The following is a 12,310-nucleotide window of genomic DNA, read 5'->3' on the forward strand; positions in this document are numbered from 1 at the left end:
GGTTCCTGTTTTATTCGGTGCATCCACTACGCACCCCAAAAACGTTATCACCGTTCTCATGAGTAAGCAAGGTCAAAAGTGACTAGTAAATAAAGATAAAAATGATAAGCGCGCGACCGTTTGAGAGAAAAAGCTAAAAACGAGGGACAGGAAAGCGATTATCTTTTGCAGCTCAGGCTCAACACGAACCAGGAGGCGCTGCACGTAAGTGCAATAAAAGCGCATACAAAGTCAGCCGCAGACCCTGGCAACTGAGAGCGGCGCGTGTGTGTGTGTTTGTGAGCGTGATTGTGATTGTTGTGGTGTGCGGCGCTGTTGTTTTTCTTCCAGCGTAGATTTTTATTTCAAATTCTCCCGAATGTGCGTGTGGCGAGTGTTTGCTGTGTGCGAATGTGCGCGCCAGGAGGACGATAATAATGTAATGTGCGCGGAAGCTCCGTAGCGTAGCTGAAGCGTTGGGAAGGGTGCGGAACTTTCCTTGTATTTTTTTTTCTTCCCAGAACTCGCTTCCTTGCAAGCAGGGGCTTGTAGAAAGAGAGAGATGGAGGACGTCAAGTGCAGTTCCGTGGGTGTTCTGCGCGGTTGCTACGATGCCGTCGTGGGCACGGGCATTGTGAAGAGTCTGGACGCCGAACAGAGGAAGAGAGCCGCGGCCAGGGCTACCGCTGCGTCATCGGCACCGACCACGGCGCTGGCGCAACGCAGGGCTGCCGCTCAAGCGGCGGCCTTAGGTGCGCCGTCGGCCCAACCACCGTCGGCCCAGCCACCGTCGACGAGCAGCAGTGGCCGCGAAGAAACTCGCGTCGCGTACCGCATCTTCCAGTGCATCCTCTTGAATGGCGTCGTGTTCGCTACGAGCGTCGTCGCCTTTAATTGCTTACTGCTGTCGTGGGTCCAGTCGCTCATCGGCATGTTGCTCGACCATCCCCACAGCTCGGCGGCGCACGGCATCTGGGTATGGCTCCTGCCGCTACTCGGCTACACGTTTCAGACGCTGTGGGTGCTACCGCTGTGGTTGATTAGCAAGGTGGTGAACTGCCTCTGGTTCCAGGACATTGCCGACGTCGCCTTCCGCTACATAACGGGTCGTCGGCAAGCGCCCTCGCCAGGCCTGAGTCGCGTCCTCACCGACGTCTTGTACAGCCTCATAGTGCAGGCGCTGTTCCTGCTTCAGGCTGTCATCGTCGGCATGCTCCCCTTAGGCAAGATCGCCGAGGCCGTGTCCCTAGTGCACCTTAGCTTGCTATACTCTCTCTACTCGTTCGAGTACTGCTGGTTCAACCGCAGGTGGGAGCTGCACCGAAGACTGTCGTTCATTGAGGACAACTGGCCTTACTTTGTGGGCTTCGGGTTGCCGCTCGCCGTGCTGACGTCGCTGCCATCTTCGTACATCATCAGCGGCTGCATCTTCTCCATCTTCTTTCCCCTCTTTATACTGAGCGCCTACCAAGCGACGCCCATGACTGGTACAGCTCGGTAAGGGCCTCGGGCGTGTTGTGTGTCAGCCTAGCGTTTCGTTGCACCCGAAGGTTGTCGTGAACCCTGCGAAGCAGACGCCATTAGCACAAGCACCCACCACGCGAGCCATTCGCGTAAATTGTCCGCATCGCCGACTAAAGGTCCGTGTAGCTGTTGTGGGGAAACTGTTCAGTGTTTGGCACCCTGCAACGCACTTGTCACTTTTGCCATCTTTGCTGATCGCTGTAAGTTAGCTGTACTGATTGACACGAGGCACGTCATATAGTTCTGGCTTTCAACCGTCATTTTTCGAGTTTTTCTTGCCGTAGCAGCAGTTTCCTGTAGTCACTGCCCTGACCAGAAGTTTGCATGAGAACTTTGTTCTCTTGTTGTGTTGGCTGTCTTCTGCATTTCTTCGAACCACAGCAGACTCTGTGCTGGTGTGCCAGTCCGTGACGTCGAACATCCTGTTGCCCTGCATTGAATGTTATGGGGGACATCCAGACGTAGCGTTGCAAGATGGGCATGACCAGGGCAGTGGACAGAACAGAGCGTCTCCTGTTATTTTTCCTATTGCACTTGCCAATGAATACTGCTCTCACGCAAACATTTGCGTCTTTCAGGTATCGTTGTTAACAGAGCAAAGTTGAAGTGGACAGGTAGGACAGTTCCATGGACCATGCGTGCAATTCTGTCAATAGACATATCCACAAATATCACTTGATCTAAATAAGATTCCTGTGCGCTTTGAGTCTTGCATCTTGCCTAGTTACTGACAGTTCAGGGCCTTGTCTCGACTGCAGATGCATGATTTGCCCTAGAGGCTAGCAGAATTTTCAGCTGTAGCAGTTTGAAGGGACACTAAAGAGAAATTGAAGTTCACCTCTGTCAACAAGAATACTGTTTTAATGCAATCAATCGCTGGGATGTACAGATGTCGCCATCTGTGATGTATCGCAACAGGTTTATGGTCATAGATACCTGAGGCTGGACTTGCAAACAGCGATCAGACCTTTTTCTTGTGGCCATTGTGTCACGATTTTAAATTGAATGTGAGAATTTTCTAAAAGTCATTTTCTTGGCAGTAAATGAGTCTTTTGCAGCCGGCCAAACTTCAGCACAGCTAGGAGAAGCCGTAGAATTTATATTTTTGGGACAAAAAAATTGAGTGGAGTTATCCGCAGTACCTTCCACATTAGAAGTAATGGCCACACATTACTTCACTTATGCAACCCGCTGCGGTGGCTTAGCGGTTATGGTGCTCGGATACTGACTTTAAAGACACGGGTTCGATCCCGGCTGTGACAGTCGCATTTCGTTGACGAGGCAAAATGCAAGAGGCCCGTGTACTGTGCGATGTCTGTGTACGTAAACGAAGCCCATGTGGTCGAAATTTCCGGCGCCTTCACTACAGCGTCCCTCATAGCCTGAGTTGCTTTGGGACGTTAAACCCCCATAATACTAAAGCCTACTTCTGTTATGCTTCCAGGTTCCCTCTCAAGTTGTTTTCTCCGTCCATCTGGGTCACCAACTTTGTCTTCAACCGGATCACGGCAAACTGTGTTGTCAAGCCCGTTCGCCATGTGGCCATGGCACAGAGGCGGTCTGTAAGTCGGGAGCACAGAAGGCACTCTGCATCACCACGCACGTCACGTCACAGGACGGCTCCTTCTAGCTGATGGAACGAGCTGCACCATGCCTTGGGTACTGCTCCGTTTTCCTCAACCCGGGAGCATTCGTGTTCTCGAAGCCTGGCACAAGCTTCCGCCACATGTTTGGCCCTGCTTCCTGCGGGAATGCGTGACAACCCTTTCTTGGTAAAACCAAAGGGGCAAAAGCACTGCTGCTATGGAGGAAGCAACGGCGTCCAATAGGGGCGCCCGTCAATTCTTGAGCATTCAGCGAGGGCAACTGTATGATTTGCCATGTCTTGCTTTGAGGCTGTATTGTTTACCTTTTACTGATGCATGGCTCGAAATTTGGAGCACTTCATGACGCACCGTATAGTTCTGGCTCGAATATTGTTTGTAAACGGAAGGAAAGAGATGTGTGCTATCATAGTTTTTTTTATTTCTCTTAAAGGGACTATGCAACAAATAAAAAGTCACTTGTAAATGTTTTCAATGCTTAGAAATGATGCTAAGAAGCATTCACACCAAGTATGAGTCTTCAAAACTGAGCCGGCAATTTATTATGAACTTTTAAAAACCGTGTTTTTTAAAATTCGCGGGCCGATTGCTGTGCTCGTAGTGACCGATTTTGGAACTAAAATCGTGAAACAAAGACGTCACACTACCCATGACGTCGCCAGGCCACCGCACGCTCTCGTTCGCTGGAGCCACGGCAGCCACGACGTCACGGGCACACTTTCGGTAACCGTGAAAATCGTCTGCTCGTGCCGCCGCGCGACCCTCTCGGGCAAGCGAGCCAGGGCATTGCCTTCGCGCATATGGTTTCAATTTTCTTCTGCCGCCTCCTTCTGTCAGGAGTTCCGGAGCCACTCGCACGGCTCTTCGTGCGCGCACAGGGCTCGATGCCCATCGCGGCCGTAAAAGCGAGCAGTCGCACCTCGAGGTCCGGGTTTATTACTGCTAATTACCACAGATGACAAGCAAAGAAACCCGACGTGCGCCGCAATCCAGGAGGGCGAAGAGACAGGAGAGATGCCGCCACGCCACCGACGCTGCTGCTGGGGGCTAGGAGCGACAACCGGAAGTTGCAAAATAAATTTCAGCGGATGACGTATTCGTGGGCGGGGCGCAGTCCCAGAGCTGTTTTCTTTATTTTTTCTGGTGCTCCTCGTGTACGAGTTGAGGGGGGAGAGGAGGAGCGTAATGTTTAATCGTCTATATCTTCGCTGTTATTGATGCTAGCTCAAAAATTCTTGCACTGGGGTGACGAGTGATCGAATGCCTATCTCGTCTGCTTTACATAATCTCAATTTATTGCATAGTCCCTTTAAGCTTGCTCACTCTGTTGCTACTGCCATTCTTGAGGTGACATTTCGCTGTCAAAACAGGAATAGGTTTTCATCCACATGGCAGTAGTTGCGTACACGTCATATAAAGAATACCCAGGAGGCGTCAGTTCCTTTGCTTCCTATTTACTGTCATATAGCTGACTGTGTGGTTCAGATAAATATGCACTTTTATTGTTATAAACTGTAGCGCATATTTTTTTTTTTCTCAGGATTCGCAAGGTTTTGAATCGTTAAGTCTCATCTTAAATGACAATGAGATACTGCTTGTTTAATTCTGCTATGCAGGCAGCTTGACTTCACTAAGCTGCCTCACAGTGAGGTTGCTCTGTTGAGTTTCAGTGCACTGTAGGCTTACCGGATGTCCTGCATAACTTTAGCCAAGGTTTAAAATCGTACCAGTGCGCAATAAGGACACGTAGCCTGAACCATACCGTTGGCCTTTATGTAGAACAAATCGTAGTATTAACACGATAGTGTTATGGAGCTCCTGTCGCAGAAAATGCGTCGACGTCATTGACCATGGGCAAAAAATTCCCAAAAAATCCCCAGAGAAGCAACCTAGGAGGCATTTGGGCCACCTAGGCCACGTAGCCTTGTGGCGTCATCACAATCAGCCCACCAGATTGTGAGCAAACTGCGCACGGTTGTTGGTAGCAGTTAATTATTGCTTGTGAGAGGCTGCTCGCGAAGAGCAACCTGGTTCGCACAAGACCCACTCACGGCAGCATCTGCCGCAATACTTAGCTGCTGCCCCGCTGCGACAGGAGGGGTATGAGGACTCCCAGGAATTCATCAGTGTCAAGTCAGAGTGAGAATTTGAGTGGCAAATTGTGGAGCGCCCCAGCAAATGCCTAATCCATTAGTTTTCAATTTGGTGTATGCTATTTGTATTTTATTCATGATGCTGCAATTGCAGCTTCTTGAAGGCTGCTGCTTTCCACTTCAAAGTTTCTCGGACCTTCACCTCCAAGGCCTTTTGCAACAGTGGGCTACATTAATGCCATGCAGCTTCTTTCTTTGTGTCTTTGAACAAACCTGCTCGATTCTCAAAGGCCTTTGCAGTACCCGTGTGGAAAGAGAGATGTTTTCTAAGACACTGGCAATATGTCCCTAGAATTTTTGACTCAACTGCTATGCTTGAAAAAGCTATTTCATTTGAACGAATTTCTCAAATCGATGGTAGAGAAAAAATACTGAGACTTGCCCTGTATAGTCGCGGACAGTGCTGTTTGAAGTTTCATTGTGTACCAGAGTATTTTATAAACCTCGGTTAACATTGCGTGAGGCACCTGATATTTTCCATAGCATTCCATGCCAGTGATAAGTAGCAGTGGATTGCATGCTATGCCCCCCATACTGGGTGGGATGGGACGTTATAATTTTTAATTCTTTCCGGTGGTCCCACAATGGTATGTGTGTTGCATGCTGTTCTTTATAGACCTTCCCTGTTTCGATTTGCAGCACTGATAGAGTTACTAGTGTCACTACTGCTTTTGCACCCATCTCCCAACAGTATCGGTTCTTCACTGTCATGTTGTTTACTTTCCCGTGGCAGCCATTTCAGTTAGTTTTTGCCATTCTTCTACGCAGTAACCCGTGGTTACTTGAACTTGTGCTTCCTTTGCACTCTTTACTGCGTACCCACCTGTGGAGCGGACAGGTGGTTACTGGACTTTTTTGACCTCCGCCTTCTGTGTTTCTTGCTTCTGCTTGGGTCATCTGTTTGCTGCAGAATTTCATTTGTTTGGAGCTGTCGTGGCTGTTTGCAAGGCCCGTTTGAAGCAGGAGTGCCAGGCTACTTACAAGTATCATAGAATGAACATGGGACCACATGCCTTCGTTATTTGACATGGTCGGGTTGTACTGTCAGTGGCTTTTCGGTAGTGCAAAAGCTTTTTGTGTATTGCAGTACGCACTGAGGTTCATACATTCTTGGCAAACATTTACTTGGCAGATGGTTATTGTTTAGTCAGTAATGCAAACGTAGTGCTTTTCTGTGGCTTTCTTGAGCATGGTGTTCATCACTGTAGGCGCATTTCCAAGGCTTGGTTTGGTGTTGCCGGCCACTGCAGCGCAGTGGCCAAGACATTCAGCTGCTGAGAACAAGGTTGTAAGACAGAATTCAGGCTGTCGCAGCTGCATTTCAGAGTAGGTCAAGCGTAAGTTTGCAAGATGTCGGTGAATGTTGACAATCGCAGGTGTTCATTGTTAATCTGAAGCCTCCTTCTCCGCCTCTTATTGCCCACACGGGGCTTTGAGACATTAAACCCCACATGCTGTACTATGCCGATGGTATTGATGTCAAGACTGGGAACTGTACTTGAGCTGGTGGATTTGCTGCCGCAACGTTGCATGTGTTTGAGTGTCCTGTGGCTTCATAGGCTTCCAACCTTTTCCCGTAGCCATTTAGTTGGGTTTGTGTACTTGGGTTAACTGAAAATAACACTTCATCGAAAGATGTTTATACTAGTCGACATCATTGCCCATGCTGGGAGCTATTTCTCCTTTTATTTTTTCCTCAAGGCAGCGTAATCCTTTCAGTATCTAATCGAATTTTAGTTTAAAGTTGCTAGCAGTTCAGTCTGTAGCTAGCAACTGCCAATTCCTACGCCGGAAGGAACTGTGCACAAAAAAAGTTCGCATGTAAACTGTCATGTTGAATGTCTGGCAGTAGTTAACATCTCTCTGCAGTTGAGCTGTGGTGCACGCAGAATAGTGACAAAGTACCGTGACGTGCCGTTCATGTCCAGATTCGAGAACTTCATCTGTAAAGGGAATTGGTATCAGTGGACACAGTCTTGGTACCACGAAGAGCAAACCATCAGTGCATTCATGCTGAACATTAGCATAATTTAAGTCCAGCTTTTTTGTTTATAGTAAGGGAGTAATTACTCATTAGCATCCACCCAAGCACAGGCATGCAGCTACCTGTGCTGCCACCTGGTGTGCAGTGCTAGAAAATGAGTGCAGGGAATGGATACCTGGCAAACTCAGCTAGCCTTCAGTACAGCGACAACTTTGAATGTTTGGTTGCTGGCTCAGGCAGATTCCATATTTCTCTTTGCACTTTGGTCAGGTATGGTGTCCTATAGGCAGCAATTGTCCAGAGGCCCTAGCGCTTGCAGCTGGATGAGGACATTGAGGATGCCACCTGTAAGCACAAACCTATGTGCGGTGTTTGTAAACGGGGGTGGGCAAAGATAGACTAGGCATGGCATAGTGTGCATGTATGCGACTACTAAATTTCACCAGTCGTGACCTGTGCAACAGCTCCCTATTTAGCCACGAGCATCTTATTGGAGCAGCATTTATTGATGCCTTAAGTCGGAGCCAATCTTGTGGAGCGTACAAAATGAAATTGGGAAACATTATAAAAAGAAGCCCATGCCCCTATACTCTGTATACTGGGAGTTGCAGCCATATATTAAAGGGGCTCTGATAAAGTTGAGTTATGCCTTCGATGTTAAAGGACGCTTCTTCACGAATATCCTCCAGCATGAATTTTTTTGATGCGCTTTATAGAAGCTGCGTTCGTCGTCATCAGCCTGACTGCACCCACTGCAGGGCAAAGGCCTCTTTCATGTCTCTCCAATTAACCCGGTCCTTTGCCAGCTGCATCCACCCTATGTCTGCACACTTCTTAATATCATCCGTCCATCTAACTTCCTGCCCCCCCTGCTATGCTTAGCTTCTCTTGGAATCTAGTCTGTTACCCCTAAGGATCAGCGGTTATCTTGCCTTCGCATTACATGCCCTGCCCAAGCCCATTTCTTCCTCTTGATTTCGACTAGGATGTCATTAACCCGCGTTTGTTCCCTCACCCACTCTGCCCACTTCCGGTCTCTTAACATTACACCTATCATTTTCCTTTCCATGGCTCGCTGCGTTGTCTTTAACTTAAGCTGAACCCGTTTCCTTAGCCTCCACGTTTCTGCCGCGTAGGTCAGTACCAGTAAGATACAGCTGTTGTACACTTTTCTGTTGATGGGATATTGGTAAACTGTTTTTCATGATCTGAGAGAACATGCCATATGCGCTCCTCCCGTTCTTGTCCTTCTAGTTATTTCCCTTTTGTGATCCGGATCAGTTGTCACTACCTGCCCTAAGTAGACCCATTCCTTTACCACTTCCAGCACCTCGCTGCCTATTGTGAACTGCTGTTCCCTTGCTTGGCTGTTGAACATTACTTTGGTTTTCTGCATGTTAATTTTTAGACCCACCCTGCTCTGCCTGTCTAACTCATTGATCGTGATTTGCAGTTCACCTCCATAATGACTCAACAAAGCAATGTCATCAGCGAATCACAGATTATTTAGGTATTCTCCATTAGCTTTTATTCCCATCGGTTCGCAATTCAGGCGTCGTAATACCTCTTACAGCTGAGTTATCTGTAGCTAAAATTTGAATTTCACATTTGCGCCTTTCCTTCTCCTCGCATAAAATTTTTCATGATGAAAGGTCGGCGTTCCTCTGCTAACACCACCACCAGGGGTGGAGCTTCTACACTGCTTACTGGCCGTGGCGTATGAGGGCTTGAGCAGGAAAAATTCTCTGGAAAGGGCTCGCCAACTTTCGTGTGTGATTGCGGGCTCTCCGTTGCGTGTAGAAGTGCATTATTTGGCTTGGGCGCTCATGACAACAGATTGCAATGACTGAGCGAGTTGATGTGCTCTCCTCTGAAGGTGTCTCAGTGCCCGTTTAAAGACTGTGCGGTGTCACTGGACATTGGCCGACTTGTATGACAACATTTGTCTCAAACAGTGGCTGCTGATTTGTTTACCCCAAAAAAGTGTAGCGGTATTACCACTAGGAGTTGGCGCGTCCGCAGTCCAATTGGGAAAACGGTTTATTGTACAGCTTGGTGTTGCACTTTGAGGCCATCTGGAGAAAGGCTTCCAAATCCCCTCTTGTGTCCAGTACCAAAAATTCATTTCCACATGCTTTCAGAGGAACAGTTGTATTTCTCTGTTGCAGGAAATGCCATTGAAGGCGCGCTAAGTAAATGCTTTATATGCACTGATGCATTAATCCACATTTTGTGCATATTTTATGCATAGAAAAAATAATCGGTCATTGCACGATAACAAGAAATCGTGTTTTGCCGTTATTGCCAGTGGAGGCTGATGTAGCTGATTGCTAGATGACTTGTGACGATGCACAGACTTATTTGCCTCAAATCAGGCATTGTCATTTTGTGCAGCCATTGCACTGTTGTTCCGTTGTCCATGCAATGTGCCTTTAGTCAGCTTATCGTACTGCTTTGCTCTTAAAAATGCTTAGTATCGGCCTCTTGTCAATACCAATGTGCTGCCTCCCTTATAATGACCACAAACAATGTCCCAGCAGGCTACAAATGCTTTATGGTTGAATCTATGTGGCCTCGTTTCCACATTAGAATTGTGTGAATTTAAGATGGTGTGCTTAATTCCTTATTAAATAGCATCAGTGCTCTTTTGCATTGGCTAGCAGAAAAGCAAGTTTTTGTGGCCACAGCAAAGTGATAGTTATGATGAATGTTTCCCCAGTCAACCTAGCTCGTGTTAAGCACTGCCATGCAGTCGGAGTAGGAAACGCTGTAGGGTGCTTAGTCGTGTTCACACTGCAGAAGATTTACAATGGGCATCCAAAGCTTTTGTTTCAGTTATTTAGTTTTAATATAGCTTTTAGTTAATTTAGTTTTATCTATGCGTTTTATTTCCGTGAGACAACTTGCTAAGCTTGGACTTTGCAGTGCGTAAACTGTGCAAGGCAGTGCTTGTCGATTGTTGGACGACTGTTCAAATTGCGATGTGTGCGTGTTTGTATTGGTGCTGGTGGTATTATTTAAATACTGTTGAATCTGTGATCTTGTAAAGCAGCGTGTACATAGAAGAGTGCCTCTTGCTCTTGCTGGCACAACTTTTTTGTAAGAGAGAGAATCAAATGTGTGTACATACCCTGATTTAAGCAGCTTGGAAAATAAGGAAGCCTGGCTGTTCTGTATTACGCATGTCCTTTTTGTGATAGGATTTTTTGTTTGTTTCTATGCCATGTATGCTGTGTACTTTCGTGTGATGCAGGTGTTGCATGGTTTTTTAATGAGTGACGTCAGCCTGCTGTCAGCCTTGACCTTGTATAGACACTTTTCCCTAGGATATAAATAAATGTGCCGGATTTTGCGCAGTGCATGGCCTCTTTGTTTGGCAGTCATAACGGTCTGTTTAAATGGGCGTACTGGTGATGGTCGCCTGTGCAGTGACATGGCTTGATCGTGGGTTTTGGTGTCTGGAACAGGGCAGTATTATTGGGGCCCATCTGGTTAGCTTTGTTTGGGGCAAGGAGTTTATGGAGGCATTTTGAAAAAGTGCTCACGCACGAGCTTCCTTGAAAGGACTGCAGAGTGGCTTATGTGCAACGATAGGTTGCTAGGGCTGTTAGCTGGTGTTTGTGCGTCATGGGCTGTTGCTTGGGATCACGAAGCCAGCTCAGCGCATTTATGGAAACTAGCCATTCGATGGGTTGAGTTTATGCCTACATAAGACAACAACAAAAAAAATGACAAGCCGGGGCAGTGTTTGTTGGACCATGTGCTGCAGCTTCCGGCGGACTTCACTGCGCGTTGCCATGCGCTCAGTGTAGTACGTTCCAGTGAAAGTTGCAGGCATTGCAGTAGAAGTACTGTGTGCATGTCAAAGCAATATAAAAGCGAATGCGCTGTTAGCGCACAGTCTCAAGATGCACAGTCATCATAACTGTAATGTGTTCTCGATAGATGAAGTAAATATGAATTCGGTTGTTTATGCGAACTTCCGTTACCTGTATGTTCAAGCACCACGCCCAGATTGTGAAATTAGACGTGACGTAAAAACGTACTGTCTGCGTCAAATGAAACGTGAACAAGACAGTTTAAACAAGAGCAATAGAATGATTTTTATTCAGAGAGACTGCGTGGTAGGCTGCAGTGGATTAGGAATCGGGAATTAATAGTGGCCAGTAATGGCTACCTTGCATACATAATGCCACAACTTGCCGGATCCATTCTTCATACCTTAGTAAATCGGGTTGGACGGTGCTGCTGATGGCAAGTCTGCAGGCCCGGGCTTGCCCACATGAGGGGACGAATCGTAAAGGTCTCCTCATTCATGCAGGTGACGCACCTTAAAGGGTCCCTGGAAAAGCATGTCTGAGACCGAGCGTTCATGTCGCGTACAAGACCTCAAAGCGAGCCGATCATTTACAATATATATTTAAAAATTCACACTTCTATGCCTCGGGGCGACCAGCGGTGCTGGGCTTTCGCCCGAATCCACGCGAACGTGTCGTGGAGCGCTCGTTATCGGCAGCCGGCGAAGGTGCTGAGTGAGTGGCGCTGGGTGAGGAGCACTGACTGCAACTATAACGAGAGAAAAGCACAAAAACGCAGAAATTCAAATTTTAACTAAAGATAACTTCCACAAAACAAAAAAATTTTTGCTGGAGGATATTTGTGAAGCAGCGTCCTTTAACTTTCTAGGCATACCGCAACATTATTGAGAGCCCCTTTCAGGGTCCAGGACACTGAGGAGAATTTGAAGTTGCCTTGTATCGATAGAATACCAGCTCCTAAACATAAAAATGCCACTCTTTCTGAAAACAAAACTATTGTAAGTTAGAAAAGGAGCCAAGAACTAAAATGCAGATATTGCGGCCACAGGCCAATCTCGCAAGTACAAGCGAGATGACGAAATAGGAGAAAAGACACCACAGATCTCTGAGGTTGACAAACGTGCGTGAAGGTTACGTGTTTGATCGATATTGAAGTATATAAGCTTATTTTGTTTTTAAGCCACTAGAGCACTTTTATCACACGACGAAGACGGAAAAAAGGCGACCTGAATGTTGGAAGTAGAAGAA

At 47.2% G+C, this 12,310-nt stretch overlaps 1 protein-coding gene across 1 annotated transcript; it reads left to right on the forward strand.

Annotated features, from left to right (window-relative positions):
* Positions 1 to 237: 237 nt before the first annotated feature.
* Positions 238 to 10,603, forward strand: LOC144101432 (etoposide-induced protein 2.4 homolog). The gene is made up of 2 exons (XM_077634600.1): positions 238 to 1,476; positions 2,948 to 10,603. The coding sequence occupies exons 1-2, from the start codon at positions 542 to 544 to the stop codon at positions 3,135 to 3,137; spliced, it is 1,125 nt and encodes a 374-aa protein (XP_077490726.1). The 5' UTR covers positions 238 to 541; the 3' UTR covers positions 3,138 to 10,603.
* Positions 10,604 to 12,310: the final 1,707 nt, after the last annotated feature.

The sequence above is a fragment of the Amblyomma americanum genome, chromosome 8 (genome assembly GCF_052857255.1).
Source record: "Amblyomma americanum isolate KBUSLIRL-KWMA chromosome 8, ASM5285725v1, whole genome shotgun sequence".
Classification (NCBI taxonomy): Eukaryota; Metazoa; Arthropoda; class Arachnida; order Ixodida; family Ixodidae; genus Amblyomma; species Amblyomma americanum.